We start from the raw sequence: 25,578 nt of genomic DNA, 5'->3' as shown, positions 1-25,578 counted from the left end.
TGGGCAACAGAGCAAGACTCTGTCTCAAAAAAAAAAAAAAAAAAAAAAGTAAACTTTCCCCCATTGACATTGACACTCCATCTCCTCTTTGTCTCCTTTAGTATTCTCCATAGCATTTATGTGACAAGCTATGTATTTACCTGTTTATATTTCTTTTCTTTCTTCTCCTACTAGTATGTAAGTTCTGTGAGAGCAAGGTCTTTGTTTTGTTTACTGCTATTGTTTCTGGTACCTGGAACATGACCTGGCACATAGTATGAAGTAAATATTTGATGAGTGAAATGTAGGTTAGCACAAAATTGTAGATGATCTTATTGCCAGATTTAAAAGTTCCCATTGTATTAGTGCTCCCGTCAAGGCCCCTTTATTATTTTTCTGGGTAGTAGGTTATTCACATCTAAAACTCTTTCCTTGTGCTTCAACAAGCTCTAGGAAAAAGCAAAAGGAAAATAAATAAAGATTTCACATAGAAAAAAAGTAAAACCCTTCCCTATTACTAGAAAAAAATAAACTTGACAGATATATAAAGCAATTTTCATTCTTTAAAGCTTGTGAGACTATAGCATCTTTATCTATATCATAGTGTAATAGATACTCTAGAAATAAGTAAACAGGGTCTCACTTTGTCTCAAATAAAAAGGCTGGAGTGCAGTGGCATGATCATGGCTTGCTGCAGCCTTGATTCCTGGGATCAAGCCATCTTCCCACCTCAGCCTCCCCAGTAGCTGGGACTATACACGCATACCATCTCATCTGGCTAAATTTTAAAATTTTTTTGTAGAAATGGGGTCCCACTGTGTTACTCAGTCTGGTCCTGAACTCCTGGGCTCAAGTGATCCTCCTGCCTCAGCCTCCTGAAGTGCAGAGATTACAAGCATGAGCCACTGCATCTGGCCTGATTTAGTGAGTTTGGACAAATGTATACAGTCATGGAACCACCAACACAATCAACATAAGGAACATTTCCATCCTCTCCTACAGTTCTTTTGTTATCCTTTTAGTCAATTTCCTTCCCTTATTCTCAGCCTCTTCCATTTCTAGTTGTATAGTTTTGCTTTTCTAGAAAGTTATATAAATGGAATCATATGGTATGTAGCCTTTTGTGTTTGGCTTTTTTTATGTAGCATAATAGTTCTGAGAATCATCTGTGTCGGTGTATGTATCAGTAGTTTTGTTCTATTTTATTGCAGAATAGGTAGTCCATTAAATGGATGCACAATTTGTTTATACGTTTACCAGTTGATGGACATCTGGGTTGTTTCCAGTTTTTTATATTATGAATAATGCTGCTGCAAACATTCATATACAGGTCTTTGTGTGGATATACGTTTCTGTTTTTCTTGGATAGATACCTAGGAGTGAGATTGCTGGGTCCTCTGGTCTAAGGCCGGGCGCAGTGGCACATGCCTGTAATCCCAGCACCTTTGGAGGCCGAGGTGGGAGGATTGCTTGAGGTCAGGAGTTCGAGACCAGCTTGGCCAACATGGTGAAACCCCGTCTCTACTAAAAATATAAAAATTAGCTGAGTGTGGTGGCATCCACCTGTAATCCCAGCTACTCAGGAGGCTGAGGCAGGAGAATTGCTTCAACCTGGGAGGCGGAGGTTGCAGTGAACTGAGATCGTGTCTTCCAAAGTGCTGGGATTACAGCCATGAACCACTGTGCCCAGCCAGATGGATTTTTTTAACCCTTGAAAAGTACCCCCTAAATGAGCAGTTTGCTCTCCTTGCTGATCTTCATCACACCTAGATGTCAGGTCTGCTTCATGGGAGCTTGCTCTGTATGTATCCTCCCTGGACTGATGTTCAGGCCCCTTGCTTCTCCTCCCAGGTTGTGAGTATGGAGGGTTTGCCCTCTGACAACTCCAGGGTACTTGTGGTGCTCATACATCCTCATGTACTTTGCTTCCTCCCCTCAAGAGGTTCCCTAATGCTTCTGTGACTTTTTTCTTCTGGCTACATCCTGAAGTCTGGCCTTCCAGGCAGGCTGGGAATGGAAAGTTAAGAGTGTGACGTCCTCTGACACCCTCCCTTCTTGTAGAAGGGTCTGAGGTTTGTTTATTTAAGCTGAGCAGAGGATGCCAAAGATAGAGGTTAGAGTCAGCTTGACACTGGCTTAGGCGCTCCTTTTCACTCTCCTTGTTCCTTCTTCCCTTTCCCCTCCCCCGCTGGCCGGTTGTTTCCTGGGCTTTGTCTGAGATACACTGTACAGTTTTAGTCCCGGTCTACTAGTGCCTGCTGAAAAACTGTCAGAGGCGAGATGGAGGAGAAGCTGCCAGGAAGTTTCTGACAACACTAAGCTCCGGCCTCTGCCTCTGCTGATAGTACAGGACAGCAGTAACCTCAGGAGAAAGGCATCCAGAGGCCTGCGCTGAGCTTGTGGCTGACTCAAGGGAGGAGAAAGGACGGGCCTGGAAATGCCCCTCTTGGATTCATCTTATTTACCACCAACCATCTTTATTTTGACTCACGTTCTTGGAGTTGCTGGTGTTCTATACTGGAAGAGGCATGCCAGAGGTAGAGCAGGTAACTAACTGGTACCCAGTTATTCTTTAAATCTACTGTGGGGCTTTTGAGGGTGGGGTGAATGATGGAGGTCTTCCCAGTTGCTTTCCTTAAAGGGCCAGTACGTCCTTCAGCTGGGGTGCTGTCAGACTTAAGAGTGTGTGTGTGTGAGTGTGTGTGTGTGAGTATAATGAAGAAGCTGGTCTGCCCTGGGGCCACTTTGGGATGGGGGTGGTGCTCTTCTCTGTTCTGTGAGTCTGTCTGGAGAGTGCTGGTTAGATGAGGTGATGACTGGGCTCGAAACTGAGGGGAAGTGGCTGCTATGCTGACTTAGTCTTTCCTCAGAGAACTGAGCTCTTTCTTTACTTTCTCAATCTCAGAGTGGTTTCTTGGACCCTTGTTTTTAACTGAAAACATGCAGTAACTCTTTTACCCTCCTGCAGGTATGGATTTGGGTTGGAGAAGTTTCTGTTAACTTGGTGTGTTTTGGGGTGAGAAAAGGCAGAGGAGGAAGGGTCAGTCAGCGGAAGGGGTCGTGCGGTGTCCTTGCCGAGGGGCATCCTGGAACACTGGGTGTCTGTGTTCTCTTTGATATCATTGATACTGTTCCTACACAGTTTGGCTGTGTGTATCCAAATCATCTTGTTCAATGCAAGGAAGTTAATCCCTCTCTTCCCTAGGGAATCAGGCTTTGATAATTAAAAAAAAATTTTTTTTTGTAATGGCACTGGAACCCTCATTCTTCCCATATTGCTATTAGTTATATTCTGTTGATTTCTGAACACTCAGAGCAGGGATCAGCCCTGAGTTTGGCTGATTCTGAGTCTCCATGGTTGAGGATTCATAAGATCTAACTTTTACTGGAGTATACCCTTGGGTCTCATTGCCTTCAGTACTCTCATTGCCTTCAGTACCCTCATTGTGATGGGCTCACTACCTTCAAACTAAGGTATGTAGACACTTTTTATAGTGTATCTTACAAGTTAAGGTGGGGATTTGATGGCTTATTATTTAGCTTTCTATTAAAAGTTCACGAACGCCTGACAGAATTAGAATTAGATTCAATCATTCCCCAGTGTCCTTTCCAGTAAGTCCCAGAAAAGCTTTTGACTAAATATTCAGATCCTAGTGTGCATCTATATCAGCAAAAACAAAGACAGACATTTTAGAAGTGTGTTTAATTCTGTGGTGGTGTTTTTAAAAAAGTCACCTCAGAGTGGCTTTCCTGTATTTGAACTTAGAAAGAAAGAGATAGGCAGGCTTAAGTTGTTTGGTCCTATTTACTATTTCACATGTAATGAGAAAATAAATATAATATCATTTAGGTGGAGGCTGTTGCTTTTCTTTCCTTGTGCATTATGGTAGTGTCATTTCTAAACATTAAATAATTAGTTGTTAATATTTTTAAAGTTTATCTTCAGTATAGGACTTTTATGGAACTTAAGAGCTATCACTGTGTATTTTAAGTGCTTTCTTTTTTATGTTTAGAAATGTTAATTGCATAAACAGCCGTAAAGTAATTGAAATAAAAAGATACATTGCAAAAGCTTTATTTCTATGAAACAACTTTGATTCTAATACCAAATAGTTGTATCGGGAATGTGCTGTGTTCGCTTTATCTGTAAAATGAGAGATGTCATTTTTCAATTGGAGACTATGGATTCCGAATCTTCCGCGGAGTTACTTACGAGATTCTGTACCCATTTTATTATAATTGCAATTTTAAGATGCATTTCATTTATTTAAAAATGTATTTTTAAAAATAATACGTACACTGTAATTACTTGCCAGTTGGACATCACAGAATAAAGTTTTTCCACCATCTCTGTGTATATATTTGTACTATTAATAAATGTACACTTGATTAAAAACACAAAGATCGTTTCTTCTGATCTAGTCTTTTTTTTTTTTAATTGGAGTTACATACACCATTGCAGAACAAACTATAGAACATAGGTCCTGTGCCTAATAATAGTAATAATAATGATTCAGGCAGAGCTCAGTTGTATGAGCTCAGGTGTTAACTGAACTATTATAATAGTGAAGTGGGTAACTCATCTCTATGTAGTAATACTGTAATACTGGTTTAGTGTGTGTACCAGAAGTTTCTGTTCTTTTGTCTCACTTTTCTATTTGTGTTTACATATTATGAAGAATGTTCATAGTTGTTTTCTTTCTCTCTCTCTCTCCTTTCTTTCTTTCTTTCTTTCTTTTTTTTTTTTTTTGAGACGGAGTTTTGCTCTTGTTGTCCAGGCTGGAGTACAATGGTGCACAATCCCGGCTCACCGCAAGCTCCGCCTCCCAGGTTCAAGTGATTCTCCTGCCTCAGTCTCCCGAGTAGCTGGTAATATAGGCATGTGCCACCACAGCTGGCAAATTTTGTATTTTTAGTAGAGATGGGGTTTCTCCATGTTGGTCAGGCTAGTCTCGAACTCCTGACCTCAGGTGATCCGCCTGCCTCGGCCTCCCAAAGTGCTGGGATTACAGGTGTGAGCCACCGTGCCTGGCCAAAGAATGTTCATAGTTTTAAACACTGAAGGTAACTGGCTTTGAAACAAATATTTGTGCTATTCTTTCAGGCTCTCGGCTCAATTTATTTGAATAATGTCCTGAGATTATTAGGCAAACTGTGAAGCTGTTATTATTTGTTTCTATTTATTTGTGTGAATCAGTTCTTAAAAATTGATTCTTGTCTACGGCCATACCACCCTGAACATGCCCAATCTCGTCTAAAAATTGATTCTCTGCAATAAAACACAACATAGAAATAAACCAGATGCTGACTGGGCCTGGTGGCTCACACCTGTGATTCCAGCACTTTGGGAGGCCGAGGCGGGTGGATCACCTGAGGTCAGGAGTTCGAGATCAGCCTGGTCAATATGGTGAAACCCCATCTCTACTAAAAATACAAAAATTAGCTGGTGTGATGGCAGGTGCCTGTAATCCCAGCTACTCGGGAGGCTGAGGCAGGAGAATAGCTTGAACTCAGGAGGTGGAGGTTGCAGTGAGCTGCGATCATACCACTGTATTCCAGCCTGGGCGACAGAATGAGAGTCCGTCTCAAAAAAAAAAAAAAAAAAAAAAAAAAAAAAAAACAAAGAAATATAAAAGGGTTTTTTTTTAATTAAATCTACTCCGTTCCTGTTTCACTGGTTTTATTTCCTATCTTGGCCTTATAAGCATCCAGGACTCCAGCATCATTTAAAAACTCACAGCTCTACTAATGGATGCTTGTCCTTTAGGATAAGTAGTTACTGCCTCTGGAAAGCCTTCCTTGACTGAAATACAAGTTCCTATTCTGTGCTGCAGTAGCACCCTGTTAACACTACTTATTCAAACCTGTATTGTCCTCTTGCTTAGCTTTCGCTTCTCTCCTTACTAATTAAAAACAGGGACTCTTTTTTTTTCTTTTTGAGACCGAGTCTCGCTTTGTCACCCAGGCTGGAGTGCAGTGGCGTGATGTTGCTTCACTGCAAATTCTGCCATCCAGATTCAAGCGATTCTCATGACTCAGCCTCCCGAGTAGCTGAGACTACAGGCGCCTGCCACCATGCCTGACTAATTTTTTATTTATTTATTTTTTTTGAGACAGAGTCTCACCCTGTCGCCCAGGCTGGAGTGCAGTGGTGCAATCTCAGCTCACTGCAACCCCCGCCTCCCGGGTTCAAGCGATTCTCCTGCCTCAGCCTCCCGAGTAGCTGGGATTACAGGCGCACGCCACCACACCTTGCTAATTTTTGTATTTTTAGTAGAGACGGGGTTTCATCATGTTGGTCAGGCTGGTCTCGAACTCTTGACCTCGTAATCTGCCCACCTCGGCCTCCCAAAGTGCTGGAATTACAGGCGAAAACAGAGACTATTACTCATCTCAGTATCTCCAGTGTCTGAGGCAAAACAGATGTCAGTAAATATGGCTGTGTGCAGTGGCTCACACCTGTAATCCCAGCTGTGTGGCCGGGATTTGGGAGGCTGAGGCGGGCGGATCACCTGAGGTCGGGAGTTCGAGACCAGCCTGACCAACATGGAGAAACCCTGTCTCTACTAAAAAATAAAAAATTAGCGGGATGTAGTGGCGCATACCTGTAATCCCAGCTATTGGGGAGGAGGAGGTTGCAGTGAGCTGAGATCTCACCATTCCACTCCAGCCTGGGCAACAAGAGTGAAACTCCATCTAAAAAAAAAAAAAAAAAAATCAGTAAATATTAACTTGAATAAATAAAAAATTAAAGATGGCACTAGCTGTAAACTGTAGCAGGAACCATGCCCTGTTCATTTGTCTATTAAGAGGGTTTGGTTGAGTTTAATGTGTGATCTAAGGTAGGATGCTCAGTATAGGTTAATTAGATGATACAGAGTTGCCCTGTGTTTTATTAAATCTCACATTGTGATAGCGTAAGCAGGAAAAGAGCTTTATGGTTTTTTTCCTCTCTAGGATCTTGTTTTCTTTACCTGTAAAGTGAAGGAGTTGGATAATATGATCATTTAAAGTTCTCTCCACTTCCAACATCCCACTAGGAGGAACAGCCATAATCCCTGGATCCAAACTATATGAAGTCCAATCCCTGGATCCAAACTATATGAAGTACAATTTGGTGCAGGTTTCTAACCTTTTGAGATTTCTTTGAGCTTTAATTCTTCCATTTATGGCAATAGCTGTGTGTCCTCCATTTATGTCATCTACAAATTAGTTAAGCACATAAAAGGGACTCAAATATTTGAATAAATGGTCATATATCTAACATATCTTTGCTCAAATATCTAAAGCATTAGAATGTTTAATCAAGGTAGAGTCTTTGTCTTTTCCATTCCTTTCCTTTTTTTTTTTTAAAGAGATGAGATTTTGCTATGTTGCCCAGCCTGGACTTGAATTCCTGGGCTCAAGCCTCCTCCCACCTTGGCCTCCCAAGTAGCTGGGACTATAGGCACCCTCTACCATGCCTGGTTCTTTTTCTTTCCTTTGCATTTTTTTTTCTTAAAGATTTGTACGGTGTAGTAGAAAAACCACTTAACTTGGAATCAGAAGCTCTAGGCTCTAAGCTCTTGCTCTTCTGCTTACATGTTGGACTGGTCACTTACTTCCTCTGGTCTTCAAATTTCTAGGCTGTTTGAGGAGAAAAAATACTAAGATCTCTAACTTTCTGTGATTCTGATTCAGTTCAATCATCTGGCCTGTTCTTGGAGTCATATGGAATTGTGGTTGAGAGCAGGTTGAGAGTCTGTAGTCAGATTGCCTATGTTTTTATCATAGTTCTGCCACTACTGGCTGAGTGACATTAGTTTATCTGGGCCTTTGTTTCCTCATATGCAAAATGGGTTTAATTATGCTGCTTGGTTGTTTTGACTTAGGTGTTTTCCCCTCTCTCCCTCCTTCCTTCCCTCTCTCCCTTCCTTCTCTCCTTCCCTCCCTCCCTCCCTCCCTCGCTCCCTTTTTTGATGGAGTCTTGCTTTGTCGCGCAGGCTGGAGTGCAGTGGCGTAATCTCAGCTCACTGCAACCTCTGCCTCCTGGGTTCAAGCGATTCTCCTGCCTCAGCCTCTCGAGTAGCTGGGATTACAGGTGTCTGCCACCATGCCCAGTTTAATTTTTGTATTTTTAGTAGAGGTGGGGTTTTACCATGTTGGCCAGGCTGGACCTGAACTCCTGACCTCAAGTGATCCGTCCATCTTGGCCTCCCAGAGTTCTGGGATTACATGCATGAGCCACCATGCCCGGCCTTGACTTAGTTCTTAGAACACATTCTGCATGTGGTAAGGAATATGTGATTATTTGCCATCATTATTAGAATTTTTTCACATAAGATAACATTGAAGACAGTACTTTCCTGTGAACTGTTGGGATGAAACAGTAATTGTCCTTATTTTTTAATTTTTTAAATTTAAACAAATTTTCATATAGAGAGACCGGGTTTCTCCATGTTGCCCATGCTGGTCTCGAACTCCTGGACTCAAGCAATCCTCCACATCGGCATCCCAAAGTGCTGGGATTACAGGCTTGAGCCACCGGCACCCGGCCTGTCTTTATAGTTAGTAATTAAGAAATGTGACATGCCGGGTGTGGTGGCTCATGCCTGTAATCCTGACATTTTGGGAGGCTGAGGCGGGCAGATCATGAGGTCAGGAGTTCAAAACCAGCCTGGCCAAGATGGTAAAACCCTGTCTCTACTAAAAATACAAAAATTAGCCAGGTGCTGTGGTGGGCGCCTGTAATCCCAGCTACTTGGGAAGCGGAGGCAGGAGAATTGCTTGAACCCAAGAGAAGGAGGTTGCAGTGAGCCGAGATCAAGCCACTGCACTCTAGCCTGGGCAACAGAGCAACTAGACTGCGTCTCAAAAGAAAGAAATGTGACAGAAGCCAATACAGAGGTATATGAAAAGTAAGTGATATATTATGATCACTGTCTTATACGTTAGAAAGATACTTGGGTCTTTTATGTCCTTAATAGTGGGTGATTTTGGCATTTTAGGAAAGACATTAAGTATATACCTTCAGTTTTCTTTGTTTCTGTAAGAAAGGCAGTAGCTGTCGATTCTCAGATAACTTCTGACCACATGTGGAAATACTGGCCTGAATCTCTTCCCTCCACTCACCTTTTCAAGATCTGCGTGTAGCAGCCAGACTTAAACTTTTTCCTACCTTTAACAGGAAATGACAAAAGGTTGGGAAAAAAAGAAGGGGAATGGCTTGGATGACTCTACTGGCCCATCTCCTCTGGATAATTAAGAGCTGACTGTCCTAATCGAAGTCCTCTCCTCCATTGCAGCAGAACTTGCCTCTTTTTGAGGCTCAGGACCTCTTGGGAACTTGAAGGGAAGGCCTGTCTCCTGTGGGTAGACTGACCTTGTCCCCAAGACTCTACCCTACTTTTCTCAGTCTGCAGTGCCGTTAGGGGAAATAGGTTCTGCTTGAGTGCCAGGGAATTGAGGAGATGGCAGATTTTGGTTCACTTTCCTCCATCTTCACCCAGTAATTATTATTTTGATTTTTAGAGACTGTGAATTCAGTATTTCTAGAAGTTGCCACATGTGCTCATTTTGGATGTGTCGTAAATCTCTAGTCAACCAGTTAAGTATTTTTTTATTTTTATTTTGAGACATAGTCTCATTCTGTCGCCCCGGCTGGAGTGCAGTGGTGCAATCTCGGCTCACAGCAACCTCTGCCTCTGGAGTTCAAGTGATTCTTGTGCCTCAGCCTTCCAGGTAGCTGGAATTACAGGCATGTGCCGCCATGCCCGGCTAATTTTTGTATTTTTTTAGTAGAGGTGGGGTTTCGCCATGTTGGCCAGGGTGGTCTCTAACTCCTGACCTCAAGTGATCTGCCCACCTTGGCCTCCCAAAGTGCTGGCATTACAGGCATAAGCCACTGTGCCTGGCCAAGTTAAATGTTTTTATTTCTTACCCTTCCCAAGAATATTTCACCTTCTTACATATACAACTCCTATACCTTAGTTTGCTTATTCTTGTTTAGGTCCTTCTCAGAGACAGCTGGGTATAACAGGAAGCACAGCTTTGGAGCTGGACAGATGGACAAGTAATCTTGGTCAAGTTATTTAACCTTTTAAAGTCCTAGAATTTTTATCTCTAAAATGGAAATGATAATACCTTTCTTGGAGAATTGTTGGGATTAAATGAAATTATATTTAAAGTTTTTAGCACATTAACTGTGAACTAACAGTTATAGTAAATGTTCAGTTAATTTTAGCTTAGGTTATTGAGTGCCTTCTAAATGTGGTAGAGATTGGGTTATGGAGACAAAAGAGTCCCTACACTCAGAGAATTTATTTTTTTATTTTTTATTTTTGAGAGAGTCTCGCTCTGTGGCCCAGGCTGGAGTGCAGTGGCGCAATCTCGGCTCACTGCAACTTCCACCTCCCGGGAAGCAATTCTCCCGCCTCAGCCTCCCAAGTAGCTGGGATTACAGGCATGTGCCACCACGCCCAGCTAATTTTTTTTGGTATTTTAGTTAGAGTCGGGGTTTTACCGTGTTGGCCCCAGGGTGGTCTCGAACTCCTGAGCTCAGGCAGTTTACCCGCCTTGGCCTCCTAAAGTGCTAGGATTACAGGCGTGAGCCACTGCACTCAGTCTCACTCAGGGAATTTAAATCTGATAAAGGAAGAGGTTACTAAATATGAGTCAGGAAATGTTCATTCCTTTTTTTCTCTCTTCCCTATTTCTTATGCATTCCTTTTCCCAGTACGAGGCAAATTCTAGGAGGACCCTTCCTCCCAAAGGCTAAAAAGAGTCTTATAAAAGGGACAAACTGAGTACAATTGTCACAGGTTATCAGGGTGACTGAGAGCTTAGTCTAGGCGGGATAAAGTCAGCTGTGAGAACCTTTATTAGTAAGCAGTAACAGGATTATTAGCAGTTTGCAGGTGGGAGGGATACCCACTTAGGAGTCAAGTTGTCAAGCAACTGAGGCAGGTCATAGGGCTTATTTAAACTGAATGGTCTGCTAGGCAAGCTTGCATGTACTTTTTTTCATTTGTAGTCTTTTGGGCTAATCTCTGGAAACTTGCTTTCCTAGGTGCTGCCCCTCCTCCCTCCCTGCCTTCAGGAACAGGATTGAAAGCAGCATTAGCCTGAAGAAGTCGTTCTATTTAGGGAGCTAGAGCAGAGGGCCAGTGATTAGGCCCTTATCTGCAGCGGGGCCTTTTCGAGTGGTGTGGGGCAGGGCTGCAGTGTCTGTCCTGACACCCACAGAGGCTGGACTTTTCTGTCCCCTGGTTGGGTTAGAACTGTGAAGAACCAATAGAAGGGCTGGGCCAGCTGAATGAAAAAGCCCTTCATTGTGTTTCTTCAACATTCCAGTGTCTGGTACAATTAGCCAAGACTCGGAAAACAAGTTGGACAGACAAGCAGGCAGCCTTCTACTGATGGATAAAAGGATTTCTGACACAGCTGAGTTAAGTGCATTGACTGTAAAGACAGAGTAGGAGGATCTGGGAAGAAGAAGGGGACTTTGGGTGCCATTCCTGGCTGTGAGGGGAAAGAATGGAGCAACAAGCAAACGGTATTTTTGAAGCTGATAAAATCTGCTGTGATAATCTACCTGGGAGGCTGGCTGAGGCGAGGCTGGCTGAGGTGGGGCTACTCTAAAGTAGGTGGAATCATTGGGGAGTGACTGACTTTGGGCAGCTGTAAGTGCAGGGAAGGGAAACTCTCTTTGGAATCTAGGGATCTGTTCGCAGTGGACAGTGAGTGTATGAGCTTGCTCCATTATAGGCTCTCCATCATGAGATCTTCTCATTTGGTTAACACTTCGTATGTACTTCTGCCTGGGAAGAGGCACACCTGAGGAGCAAGTTGTTGGGCAATGGATGCACTGTTCCTGACTTGGCAGTAAACTACTTAGCTCACCAGCTCTCCTGCAACTAAGATTCACCAGATTACAAGCTTCTGCTCTGCAAATGGAGGGTAACTCAAAGACCAGTTTCTTCCTCCTCGGGTTTACTCACTTCATACCTTGACTGGACTTTTGCACGTGGAGCTCTCCCCTCTGTACGCTCTATTAGTCTGGAAACACAGAGTTGGTGCTACTTTTGAACAGCATGCTATATGCCTGAGACGTGGACCCAGTTTTTGGAAGTGCCCTAGGGAGGAGCTTCCTCTCTGACCTCAAGGGAAGAAGGAGGTCAGTAGGAAGTGGTGGGTGGAGCCACTTCTCTGTTCTGCTGTCTCCTCTCTACACCTCGCAGCCCTTTTTGAGGAGCTGCAAAGGGTGCACAGGCCACTAGCTGGAGGTTCTTTGGTAGCCCCTCCTTTTAGGTGGGGTCAGCAGACACAGGGGCGCCATGTGGCCGAGTTACCAAGATGAACACGAGTTCAACGCCCACCTGGTTTGTCGCATGTGCTGTATGGGTTAGTATGTGAAGTTTTTTCTTTTTTTCCCTTGTCTGGGCCTGAGGATCCCAAATAGCCCTTGCTCTCATTGACTCATAGGAATGCATGGACTTCGAAGGCTTGTGGTGTTACAACCTTTGGGCTTGTTAAAACGTGCAGTGGAATAGATTGGGGTGCCTTACTTCCTGGGGAACTTCTAAGCTTGCAGTAACTGGCAGTTAAGAGCCCAAGCTTTGGGTGTAGGACTTTTTTATAGAGACTGAATTCATGCTCATGCTTCTGCCTGTATCAGGAAACCACTTTTAAGGTATGTTGCATAGTGCTGAAAGTCCAGAGTGTATTTTTAGCAGAAGTTGGTTGGTTACGGAGTCCACCTCTGAGCAGACTCGCAGGGGATGGGGGGTGGGAGGGAGGAGTCATGGCCTGTGTTTCCTCTTTGGGGCTTATTGCTAGTTCTTTTACACTTTACTCTGCCAGCTGTGACAGAGAACGAAAAAGACTCAAAGGTGATCTGGGGTCAGGGACCTAAATAAGAGAGGCTAGGGGAAGAGTCATGTTAGCTGTGACTTAGATCTGTCTTGATAAGGCATCATTAAATAATGGTTATTTAAGTAATGTCCTGTGGCCTTGAACAAGTGACTTAACCTTTTTGGCCATAGGTTTCCTTGGTTTCAAAATTGTAGGGTATACAGACTGGTGCTAGACTGAGAGACATCAATTCTCTGTAAAATGAAAAAAAAAGATAAAGAAAATGTAGTGTGTCTTTCATAAACCTAAACTTAAAGAATTGTCTTTTATTCTGAAATTGTCTTTCCTACTTTCTAATGTTAAAATATCCTTTATTTTCACGAAAGAATTGTTATTATATGGTAGTGTGTTTTTAAGATATCCCTACTTAGCAAAATGAAAAGTTGACAACTTCTGTTAGGCTTTCTGATTTATTGTGGAACATGTATTGGTCTATGAAATCTAAGTTTGGGAACCACTGGTTTGGTAATCTACTATCTTTTGATTTTATACTTTGAGTCTCTAACAAGGAGCAAAATTGTGACCCAAATAGGCAGATTTTCATTAAAACTGAAGTAACTAGTTGTTTGATGAAGAGGAGACCTTAGAAAAATCTCAGAGAAGGAGAGCAACAGAACTAGGGTTCTGATCAGTCTCCTGACTCCTAGGCTAATGCTTCCAAGTATTTAGGTGCTTTTTGAGGAAAAAAAGCTGCCATAGCAATAATGCTTGGGGCACAAGAGGGGCAGTTTTAGTGGTCTACTTTTTTTTTTTATCTTTCCTGTATCATTGAGATTTCTTCCCTGGGACCTAGAAGAAAGAATTGCCTATATCTAAAAGTGCTTGGAGATAAACGTATAGCAAAAGGGCCTTTCCTGTAACCAACAGAGAAGTATACGAAAGTCTAAAATCTTTATTGAAAGTTTCAGGGCAAAAACATAATGTAGCCCCATCTCCCCCAATCCCACATAATCCCCTAAAGGCACTGTAGACTAATAGCTAAAAAAATGGGCTTGGCATCAACTGTCCACATGGGGTTCCTACTCCACCACTTAACAACAAAACCAACTGGGGACATTGCTTAACCTTTCTCTAGCTTGGTTACCTCATTTTTTATTTTTCTTTTTTTCATGTCACTATAAAATAAAATCACTTGTATAGGGAGAATGAATGAAGATTAGCAGTGGATTTTCATGTTACTTACTTTTCACATTATATTACTACTGTAACTACCAGCTAGCATTTATTAACTTATTATGAATGAGAGACTAGGCTAAGTGCTTTCATATCATATACTCCTCACAATCACTTCATGATTTAGGAGTCTATTTTATTTTATTTTTTAATTTAATTTAATTTAATTTTTTATTTTATTTTATTTTAGACGGAGTCTTCATCTGTTGCTCAGGCTGGAGTGCAGTGGCATGATCTTGGCTCACTGCAGCCTCCACCTCAGGGGCTCAAACGATTCTCCTGCCTCAGCCTTCCAAGTAGCTGGAATTACAGGCACGCACCACCACACTTGGCTAATTTTAGTATTTTTGGTAGAGATGGGGTTTTGCCATGTTGCCTAGGCTGGTCTTGAGTTCCTGACCTCCTGATCTGTCTCAAAAAAATAAAAATAAATAAAATTACTATTCAAACCTCATTGCTTAAAAAAGGGATTAAAACAGACTCTAAATCAGCCGGGTGTGGTGGCTCAGGCCTATAATCGCAGCACTTTGGGAGGCCAAGGAGGGTGGATCAGTTAAGGTCAAGAGTTCAAGACCAGCCTGAGCAACATGGTGAAACCCCGTCTTTACGAAAAATACAAGTTAGCAGGGTGTGGTGGCGTGTGCCTATAGTCCCAGCTACTGGGGGTGGGGTTGGGGGGCGGCTGAGGAGGGAAGATCGCTTGAGCCTGGGAGGCAGAGATTTCAGTGAGCCGGGATCCACTCCAGCCTGGGTGATAGAGCAAGACCCTGTCTCAAAAAAAAAAAAAAAAGGCTGGTCACGGTGGCTCATGCCTGTAATCCCAGCACTTTGGGAGGCCGAGGCGGGCGGATCACGAGGTCAGGAGATTGAGACCATCCTGGGTAACACGGTGAAACCCCGTCTGTACTAAAAATACAAAAAATTAGCTGGGCATGGTGGCGGGTGCCTGTAGTCCTAGCTACTCGGGAGGCTGAGGCAGGAGAATGGCCTAAACCCGGGAGGTGGAGGCAGTGAGCCGAGATCACACCAGTGCACTCCAGCCTGGGCAACAGAGCGAGACTCTGTCTCAAAAAAAAAAAAAAAAAAAAAAAGCTTCCCAGATGATTTTGAGATGGCTGGTTTACAGACTGATATTTAGGAACTATTGGCCTAACTCCTCATTTTATTTGCAGAGTTGGAAATATAAATAAAATTTTAAAAACAACAAAGGACAAATGCCTAATTTTATAGATGAAACTCAGGCTCAAAGAAGGGAAATGAATGCCATGCAAAGGTATGAACCATAGACTAGACACCAGGAAATCCAAGTTATAGACCTAGTTCTGCCCCTGTGTGACCTTGTGTAAGTTATTTAATCTCTTTGGGCCTTGGTTTCTTCTTCTTTAAGATGATTTTTAAGGACTCTTAAAACTCTCTCTTTGTATTTATGAAATACTTAGTTTTTCTGATTGTGATATTCCCGTAAATTCTCTAAGAACTATTGAGCTTTTCTTCCTCTTGTGTTCTTATATGTCCCTCCCTCTCACTGTGGCTCTCTTCTTTTGCTACCGTGCTTACCCCTGGATTTCTCTATCTCACTTCTGTCCTTTATTCTCTGATTCTCAATAGTCCGAATAATTATCATTATAATAAATATTAGGTTTTCCTAAGAAATAAGGTAAATTTTTGTTTTGTTTTGTTTTTTGAGACAGAGTCCTGCTTTGCTCTGTCGCCCAGGCTGGAGTGCAATGGGGCGATCTCGGCTCACTGCAACCTCTGCCTCCCGGGTTCAAGTGATTCCTCTGCCTCAGCCTCCCAAGTCGCTGGGATTACAGGCACGTGCCACCACACCTGGCTGATTTTTGTACAGTGGAGACGGGGTTTCACTATGTTGGCCAGGTTGGTCTCAAACTCCTGACCTCAAGTGATCCACCCATCTCAGCCTCCCAAAGTGCTGGGATTACGGGCATAAGCCATCACACCCGGCAGAAATAAGGTAGAATTTTAATTTTGCATTGAAGCTTTTACAGTTGTCCCTTCCTTAAAACCCCAAATCTCAGTCCTCATTGGTACTTTCTCAGCCTACAGCAATCATTGGTGATAAATGCCTTTCATGAATCCCTATTATATTTAGTACTTCTCCTTTTACCTTGATTATATAGGACTGCATTGTATTGTCTTCTAATAAATTTATGGAGGTTAAAAGTCTATGATCTGACAGACTTGGATTTGAATCTCAATTCTACTATATACTGTGTGACTTTAGGAAGATTACTAAGAAGTCTTTTTGAGCATGAATTTGCTGAACCATGAATAAGCATACTTGATAGAGCTGTAAGGATTGTCAAATACTAAATGAGATAGGCCTCAAACAGCACCTGACACATAATAAACACAATAAATATCGAGCTCCACCTTATCTCCCAAAGTAGACTTTTTGTAGCCTTCTGAGGATAGCAATCATTTATAATGTTTGTGCCATTATACAGTATTGCTGAACACATTTTAATTGCTTGACCTCCAATTTCGCTTGTTTCCTTTGCGCTTACATTGGGAACATTAAGTGGTACAAAATCCCCAGGATCCAGATGTGGCAAGGACAGTTTAGGAAAGCTGAATCTGTAGAGGGAATATCTGAGTGGGAATACCTGCTCCCTGCTGAAAAGCAGTCTTTTTTTGAGATGGAGTCTCACTCTGTCACCCAGGCTGGATTGCAGTGGCGCCATCTCACCTCACTGCAACCTCTGCCGCCCGGGTCCAAGCAGTTCTCCTGCCTCAGCCTCCCTGAGTAGCTGGGATTACAGGCTTGTGCCACCACTCCTGGCTAATTTTTGTATTTTTAGTAGAGACGGGGTTTCGCCATGTTGGCCAGGCTGGTCTCGAACTCCTGACCTCAGGTGATCTGCCCACCTCAGCCTCCCAAAGTGCTGGGATTACAGGCTTGAGCCACGGTGCCTGGCCTGAAAATACCATCTTATTGTGTCCTTGTAGCTGTAACCTTGACACCTAGAGGACTGTCATTATATATTTGTTAAATGAATATTTTTCAGTACCTATGGTTGTCCTAAATGGTTGTCCTAAATGTTGGATATTTAATGAAAAAAAAAATTTTTTTTGAGATGGAATCTTGCTCTATTGCCCAGGCTGGTGTGCAGTGGCACAATCTCAGCTCGCAACTTCCGCCTCCCAGGTTCAAGCCATTTTCTTACCTCAGCCTCCTGAGTAGCTGGGATTACAGGAGCGCACCGTCTTGCCCAGCTAATTTTTGTATTTTTAGTAGAGATGGGGTTTCACCATATTGGCCAGGCTGGTCTCGAACTCCTGACCTCAAGTGATTTGCCTGCCTCAGCCTCCCAAAATGCTGGGATTATAGGTGTGAGCCGCTGCATCTGACCTTTAATGAATTTTTTTTTTTTTTTTTTTTTAAAGACAAGCTTACTCTGCCACCCAGGCGGGAGTGCAGTGGTGCAGTCTTGCTCATTGCAGCCTCTGCCTCCCGAGTTCGAGTGATTCTCCTGTGTCAGCCTCCCGAGTAGCTGGAATTACATGCGTGCACCACCACACCTAGGGCTAATTTTTGTCTTTTTTTGGGTAGAGTTGAGGTTCCTCATATTGGCCAGGCTGGTCTTGAACTCCTGACCTCAAGTGATCCACCCACCTCGGCCTCCAAAAGTTCTGGGATTACAGGTGTGAGCCACTGCCCCTGGCTGGCCTTTAATGAAGTTTAAAGCATGGATCTTGACTTGAAAGAGCTCAATTCAGATACAGAAATGGACTTAGATACAGAGCTTTCTAATGATAGGTTTTATATGCTTAGTGCTAAGTAAATTGAAGAAACTTTTAAGTGCCATAGGCATCCAAAGGTGGCTGACATGTCCGGAAAGGTGTAACACAGAAGCAAGACTTCAGCTGGACTTTGAAAGGAGGCTCAAAGTTAGATAAGCCCCAAGAGAAGAGGGTAGATATTCCATCTAGGGGAAGGGTTGCTCCTAGTAGAGTAGGACAGATGCGAAAGGTATGTTTGGAAACAATAAGAAGATCGGAATGGTTGCAGTTGAGTCATGCAGGGGAGAGTGAAAGGTAGATAGATTGTAACTTTCTTCAGGTCAGAGACCAGTTCTTTATCTTCTCGAACCACCGAAAACATAGCGAATAAAAACTGCAATTGAATTTTATAGGGTTGTAGAGGGCTTTGAATTCTAAAACTGAAGGGATCAAATCCGTAAAGGATTTTGAATAGAGAGAGAGGTGATGTGGGCTAAGTGGTGATTAGGAAGATTTGTCGAAATAGGCTATTTGCTCTCTATTTGCCACAGCTATCAGTTGTTAACTCCAATTCCTTATCTTCAGTTCTGACTGCACTTGTGAACTCTAGACCAAAGATTCCAACTGTCTGTGAGAAGATCCTCCTAACACCTCACTCTTTGTCTTCTCCTTTACCCAATGTACCCTCACCAAATCATTAACCTCTTTCCGTTTTCATTATCTTGAAGTTCTACTCTCCTCCCAGTTGCTCTGGCCAGAAGTATGAGAATTGTCTTGAACTCTGCCATTCCTTACCCACCACCACATCTAAAGGCTATTTAAAAGGCTCTTTAAAATAGCTAAAGGCTGTTGTTTCTACCTCTACATTGTCATGCAATGTAGAGGTACCTGCCCTCTTCTTTCCTTTCCTGCTGCCTCTGCCCTAATTCATGCTATTTCAAGATTTTTTCCTGGTCTGTCACTGGAGACTTCTAACTGGTTCTTCTGCCTCTTAGTGTCTTTCTGGTACCATATGGCCTTCAGTCCAAAGCCAGATTAGTCTTCCCAAAACATACTGTGGGTCAGAAAATTTCAGTGGTTCTGCTTTGTCTACTTAATTAAGTACATACTCCTTACTCTAGCTTTCTGAGTCCTTTGTGATGTCAGCTAGCTGTTCTGTGAGCCTGATTGCTCATCACACTGCCAACTGCATGGTATGGTCATGCATGTAATAGCCATACCATTCCCTAAAACACATCCTGTATACTTACATGTCTCCAAATCACTACTTGTGCTTTGTAAATTAAGAATTCTTTTTGAGACAGGGTCTTGCTGTCACCCAGGCTGGAGGGCAGTGACACAATCTTGGCTCACTGCAACCTCTGCCTCCTGGGCTCAAGCAACCCTCCCACCTCAGCCACCCAAGTAACTGGGACCACAGGCGCAAGCCACCATGCCTGGCTTATTTTTGTATTTTTTGTAGAGACAGAGTTTGTCATGTTGCCCAGGATGGTCTTGAACTCCTGAGCTCAAGTGATCCACACACCTCAGCCTCTGAAAGTGCAGGGATTATAGGTGTGAGCCACCATGCCCAGCCTACTTGTGCTTTTTTTTAGTTTGGAATCCTTTGACCCCTTTTTGGGCTGCCAGAATCCTACTCGTTATCCAAGGTTTAGTTCAGACACCGTTCACTTCGTAGCCTTTTGTCTAAGATCAGGTATAGTTCTATCATGCCTTCCATGAACACCTCCTACCTCTCTGTGAGGATTAATCAACTCTGTGCTTGTGCTATAGTGTCATTTTGTGCAGCTTGTATCTGATGTGTTATTTGCTTGGTGTTATTGTTAATTATTTACATGTTGTTCTCCACCACTAGATTGTAAACTTCATGAGGTCACAAAACAGGCCTATTCCAACTCTACTTCCCTTCTGTGTCAGCTGTGGTATATCCTTTTTAGATTTCCAGGTGGTTGGTGTTTCTGGGCTTCTTGAAGCACTTGTCATTTTTCTATGGCCTTTGAAAACAGGAGAGGCTCTTCTCTCACTTGTTTTTTGAATGGTTGATAAGGTACTGGGTCTATATGGGTAGGCTATGTTGGATCAGAACATACAACTTTGCACCTCAAATGCAGGCTTTCATTTGACATCAGGCCTACTCTCAAATTTCTCCTAGTAGAGTAGGACAGATAAACAAGTAAACAGTGATATCGTGCGATAAGCACACAAACTAGTGTGTGTAAGAGATGGGAAAAGCTGGAGGAGGGGATAGTTGAGTTGAATGCTGAAGAATGAGTAGTCAGAGAAGGGGAAAGCTATATTCACAGAGTATGTGCAAAGGCATGGAACTGAGAGAAAACCTGCCCCATTTGCAGGAAATTTTTTAAACAAGGCTGGAAGTTTTTATGGAAAGGTAGATGGATGAGTGGTAGGTAGGCATTCCATCATAATGGATCTTAGCTCCCAAGCTAAAAAGTTTGACTGTTATCCTGAATGGAAGCATCAGGCTTTGGAACTGGGTGGAGCTGGGTTCAAGTTTGACTTCATGACTTACCTTGTGATCTTGGGCAAGCTGCTTCATCTGTCTGGACTTTATTTTTCTGGCTAACTTACAGAGTTGTTGAGCATTAGAAAGAATAGATGCAAGGTGCCTAGCACCTAAGTAGGTGCTGAATAAATGCTATTTAATTTTTTTAAGACAGAATCTCACTGTCACCTAGGCAGGAGGAGTTCAGTGGTGCGATCTTGGCTCACTGTGACCTCCGCCTCCTGGGTTCAAGTGATCCTCGTGCCTTGGCCAACCAAGTAGCTGGGATTTTACAGGTGTGTGCCACCACGCCTGGCTAATTTTTGTATTTTTAGTAGAGGCAGAGTTTCACCAAGTAGGCCAGGCTGGTTTTGAACTCCTGACCTCCAGTGATCTGCCGCCCACTTCTGCCTCCCAAAGTGCTGGGATTACAGGTGGGAGCCACCGCACCCAGCCTAAATGTCAACTATTAATAATATTGGGAGAATAAGGGCTTACTGAAGGGATTTTAAGTTACAAGATCAACCTTGCCAGAAAGGTTGCTGACACCATTGAGAAGGATGGATTACAGCAGGGATATCTGTCGGAAGCAAGGAGAAAAGAAGAGTTCAGTTTTAGACAAGTTGAATTTGAGATGAGCATGGAAGTTTTAGGAGGCCATTGGATATATGAGAGTGTTAAAGGCCTGAGCTAAAGATACAGATTTGGAAATTATCAATGTATAGGTCACAGCTGAAACTATGGATGTTCATTAAATCATTAAGGGAGAATGTAGAGAACAGCTATTTTTAATTTTTATTGAAAAGCTATGGACATCCCCCCACTCCCCTCTAAACACACACGACACAAAACATTTTGCATGTAATTTTAGGTAGTTCCTGAACACTCCCTCTCCAAAACCCATTAGTGGACTCTTGGGTCCTTGGACATCTGAAGAAGCTATAATACAGAATGAAAAGAAAAGAGGGCTAAGGATGAGTAATGTTTAAGGGATGAACAGAAGAGAAGAAACAACCAAAGAAGAAGGAGGAAAACTAGGGTAGAATGGAATCTCAGATTCAAGAGAGGGAGTCGATTTAAAAGGTGAAGGAATGATCAGCAGTGTCTTCTGCTACAGAGAGTTTAAGTGAGATAGAACTCAAAACTATCCATTGGGTTGGCAATTAGGTGACTATGTGGAGAGCAATTTCAGTGAATTTGTGGGGCTGGAAACCAGGTCACATGGAATAAATAGGAGGTGGGGAAGTGGAGTCTGAGTGTTGTCATCATACTTGTTCAGAAGCCAACAGGAGAGAACCAGAGAGAGAGCGGTTGAACTTATTCAGACTAGGGAGTATTGTTGGATTAAGGTTCCTATGGAGAAGAGCGGTGATGAGATCCAGATTTTAGGTAGAAGGACTGACTTAGGTTCTGAAAAGGGACAACTCTGGCAATGAAACTAAAATAAAATTAGGATAGGTATTGGTAGCAGGATGCTCAGACCTTTGTTGATGAAGATCAATAAAGTTGGAAACAAATATTAAATCCTTCTAATTAGGCCGGATACAGTGGCTCATGTCTTTAATCCCAGCACTTTGGGAGGCTGAGGTGGGAGGATCACTTGAGGCCAGGAGTTTGAGATCAGCCTGGACAACATACTGACACCCTGTCTCTACAGAAAATTTAAAAATTAGCCAGACATGATGGCATGCACCTGCAGTCCTAGATGCTTGGGAGGCTGAAGCAGGAGGATCGCTTGAGCCTAGGGGTTCAAGGTTGTAGTGAACTATGATCATGCTGCTGCATTCCAGCCTGGGAAATAGAATGAGACCCTGTCTCAAAACAACAACAAATAGCAAATTTTTCTAATTTAAGCCTTCTAATTCAGTAACCCCCAAGTAATTAATAGGGTTTGAAGTGTTAAATCTGAAAATTAGATGGGCAGTTGGGTTCTCTGCTTCTGTAGAGATGCTGGTGGTGGGGAGTGGGCTCTCTCTTGTTTGTTTATAGCCTTTGGTGGGGCTGAGATTATAAAGAACATTAAAATGAATATTGCCTTTTCTTTGCTGGTTTTCCTCTCACACAAGGGTACTTTTTGAGACTTTTACCTCAGTTTTATCTTTCTGCCTAACCTTCAATGTTAGGCAGAAAGATCTTTGCTAGGACTGGAGTTAAACTAGGGATTTATGTGCAAGGAGCCAATCTAAAACTTACTAAATAGTTTGAGAGTCTGAGCTATTATTCTGAAGGTCAGCATAATTCTTAAGGTTGCTTCTTGGATTTCCTTGCTAAAAATTAAGATATTAAACTCCAGGCACTGTAATATTCTTTTATCCTGAAGTTTAAACCAGGAAAGAACTTTCATGTAATTGATGGACATACCAACATAGGATCCTAAAAAATGATCTTCCAGCTCTTAGGGGCAAAGGAATTCTATAAAACCCTTTCTGAGGAGCTTATGGCTCAGCACTAAGCAGGCTAGCTAGTCTTGGGAAGGGCTTGTAATCATGTTGCCTTTAATGATTATATTCACAATAAGTACTTAAACATCTTTCTCCTGAGCTTAAAGTCAGCTTTGTAGCTTTTGGAAGCATGATTGGTATGAGACCATCAGGTTTCCTTAGTACATTACCGTTATGGAAGGGCTTGGTAGATTAACAGAATAATTTATGGATAATAAATTTTTTTTTTTTTTTGATACGGAGTCTTGCGCTGTTGCCGGAGCTGGAATGCAGTGGTGCCATCTCAGCTTACTGCAACCTCCGCCTCCCAGGTTGAAGCAGTTCTCCTGCCTCAGCCTCCCGAGTAGCTGGGATTACAGGTGTGTGCCACCACACCCAGCTAATTTTTGTATTTTTAGTAGAGACGGGGTTTTACTATGTTGGCCAGGCTGGTCTCGAACGCCTGACCTCGTGATCCACCCGCCTCAGCCTCCCAAAGTGCTGGGATTACGGGTGTGAGCCACCGCGCCTGGCCTATGGATAATAAAATTAAAAAGAATCATGCTGCTCACATATTCAGGTCTAAATGAAATGAGGCAGTGGACTAAAAGGAAACCAAATGAATTCCACCTCCTTTAAATACTTACTAGTTTAAAAGAAAATCTGTTAATTTTTTCCTTTTTCATCTGTATGTTGTTTGACCTATTACAGCAAACATACATAGCTTTTATAAAAAAAGAAATTATAAAAAGAAAAGAAAAAGCACTTCTGTCTTTAGAGTGAGAATTTTAAAAATTAGAATCAGATTGTTTTTGGCTATGAAGGTAATGCATATAGTGAAGCACAGTGGGCCTGATATCGTGTGAAAATGTAATGGACACAACTTTAGTTAGCTCTAATTTTTCCACCATGCCTTCTTATCTCAGCACACAAGTGATACTGGCGTGTTGTGTTTTTGTTTTTTCAGACAGGGTCTCAGTCTGTTGTCCCAGCTGGAGTGCAGTGGCACAATCATAGCTTGCTGCAGCCTCAAACTCCCAGGCTCAAGTGATCCTTCTGCCTCGGCGTTCCAAAGTGCTAGGATTACAGGCATAAGCCACCTTGCCTGGCACGGTTTTGAGGTTTTTAGATATTGAACTGGATTCTTGTAGGTAACTCAGTTCTGATTTCATTTTGTGTGTTTCTTTTGCCAGTCTTCTAATCATACTTGGCCAATTGAGAACGCTCTCCGGTGGTTTTATGTTTTAGGTCTTACTATGTAGAGCTTTAGGTGTTGCAAGTTGTGGGAAATACAAAAAAGTAAATCACGGTCTCTTCAAGGAGTTAATGATCTCTCTGGTAATATAAGAATAAGCATATTAAAAGTTCAGAACACTATATAATTATATAAGTGCTGATTGAGTGATTAGCCCAGTAAGTAACATAGATATTTGGAGGACACAGAGACTATTGAGAACTGAGTTGTCAGAAAAGGCAGCCAAAATTTTTCTTAAACACAAATCTGAGCATGTCATTCTCCAATTTAAAATCTTTCAATGTTTCCCCTTACCTATAGGATAAAGTTCACGTTCCTTAAGCTTGTCATGAAAGGTCATGATTTGGCCCATACCATCCTATCTCGCCACTACCTAGTTGTCTTTCAGCTATTCCTAATTCTGTGCAGTTCTTCAAACATAAGCTTTTTCTTCCATGAATTTGCATTAGCTATAACTTTATGTAGCAACTTTATTCCTTCCCTTCTCTTTCTGGCTTATAATCATCTTTTAAGGTTAGATAGAGTCACTCCTTTTGGAAACTTCATTAACTCCCCCGTATTTCCTGTCCCTACCCAGGTAGGCTTAACCTCTTATGTTCATGAGCACTCTGTGCTTACCTGTTATAGCACTTAATCAAACTGCTTTGAAGTTGTTTCTCTTATTTAAAGAATAAATGAGGCCAGGTGGCTGTAATCCCAGCATTTTGGGAGGCCAACGCGGGTGGATCACCTGAGGTCAGGAGTTTGAGAACAGCCTGGCCCATATGGTGAAACCCCGTCTCTACTAAAAATACAAAAATTAGCCGGACATGGTGGGTGGGCACCTGTAATCCCAGCTACTCTGGAGGCTGAGGCAGGAGAATCGCTGGAACCCAGGAGGCAGAGTTGCACTGAGCCGAGATCGCACCATTGCACTCCAGCCTGGGTGACAAAAGCGAAACTCTGTCTCAAAAACAAACAAAAAAAGAATAAATGAGTGAATGAACGAGGTGGATTTTAAAGAATAAATACCATTTGGAGAGATGAAGAGGAAGATAAGTAGCCAGTCATGAAGGGAAAATAAGTAGTATGAGCAAAGTGTCAGTGATTTCGATGAGACTATATTTGGAAGCTCTGATTCAGTCTGCAGATGACACGGACTTGGAAAGGATGATGAAGATGTTGGATAACTGAATCAGCATCTAAAAAGATCAAAATATGTTGGAATGACAGTGGTCAAATCTAATGAGAATCCTGGCTTTAGATACTTTCAAGACTCCATTAAGTGAAAGATGGATTAAACTTTTAAGTTTAATAATAATACTTTATTTTTTTGAGATGGAGTCTCACCCTCTTGCCAGGCTGGAGTGCAATGGCACGATCTCAGCTCACTGCAACCTCCGCCTCCCGGGTTCAAGCGATTCTCCTGCCTCAGCCTCCCGAGAAGCTGGGATTACAGGCATGCGCCACCATGCCCGGCTAATTTTGTATTTTTAGTAGAGACGGGGTTTCACCATCTTGGTCAGGCTGGTCTTGAACTCCACACTTGAGGTGATCTGCCCACCTCAGCCTCCCAAAGTGCTGGGATTACAGGCGTGAGCCACCGCACCCAGCCTAATAATAATACTTCTAAC

General features: G+C 42.6%; 1 protein-coding gene across 9 annotated transcripts in view; it reads left to right on the top strand.

Annotated features, from left to right (window-relative positions):
• MACF1 (microtubule actin crosslinking factor 1) overlaps positions 1–25,578 on the top strand; it is a 408,649-nt gene that overhangs the window by 121,505 nt on the left and 261,566 nt on the right. Inside the window, exon 1 of one of the 9 annotated variants that reach the window (XM_055255178.2) lies at positions 2,064–2,525. The exons of 6 other annotated variants lie outside the window; for them this stretch is intronic. In XM_055255178.2, the coding sequence (XP_055111153.1) occupies positions 2,417–2,525 (109 nt within the window). In that variant the 5' untranslated portion in view covers positions 2,064–2,416. Of the gene's footprint in view, positions 1–2,063; positions 2,526–12,141; positions 12,361–25,578 lie in introns of those variants that run through there. 2 more of the 9 variants (XM_055255184.2, XM_063627777.1) reach the window with 2 other exon arrangements.

The sequence above is a fragment of the Symphalangus syndactylus genome, chromosome 12 (assembly GCF_028878055.3).
Source record: "Symphalangus syndactylus isolate Jambi chromosome 12, NHGRI_mSymSyn1-v2.1_pri, whole genome shotgun sequence".
NCBI classification, from domain to species: domain Eukaryota; kingdom Metazoa; phylum Chordata; class Mammalia; order Primates; family Hylobatidae; genus Symphalangus; species Symphalangus syndactylus.
The sequence above is the reverse complement of the archived record's forward strand: the minus strand, read 5'-3'. Positions and strand labels throughout refer to the sequence as shown.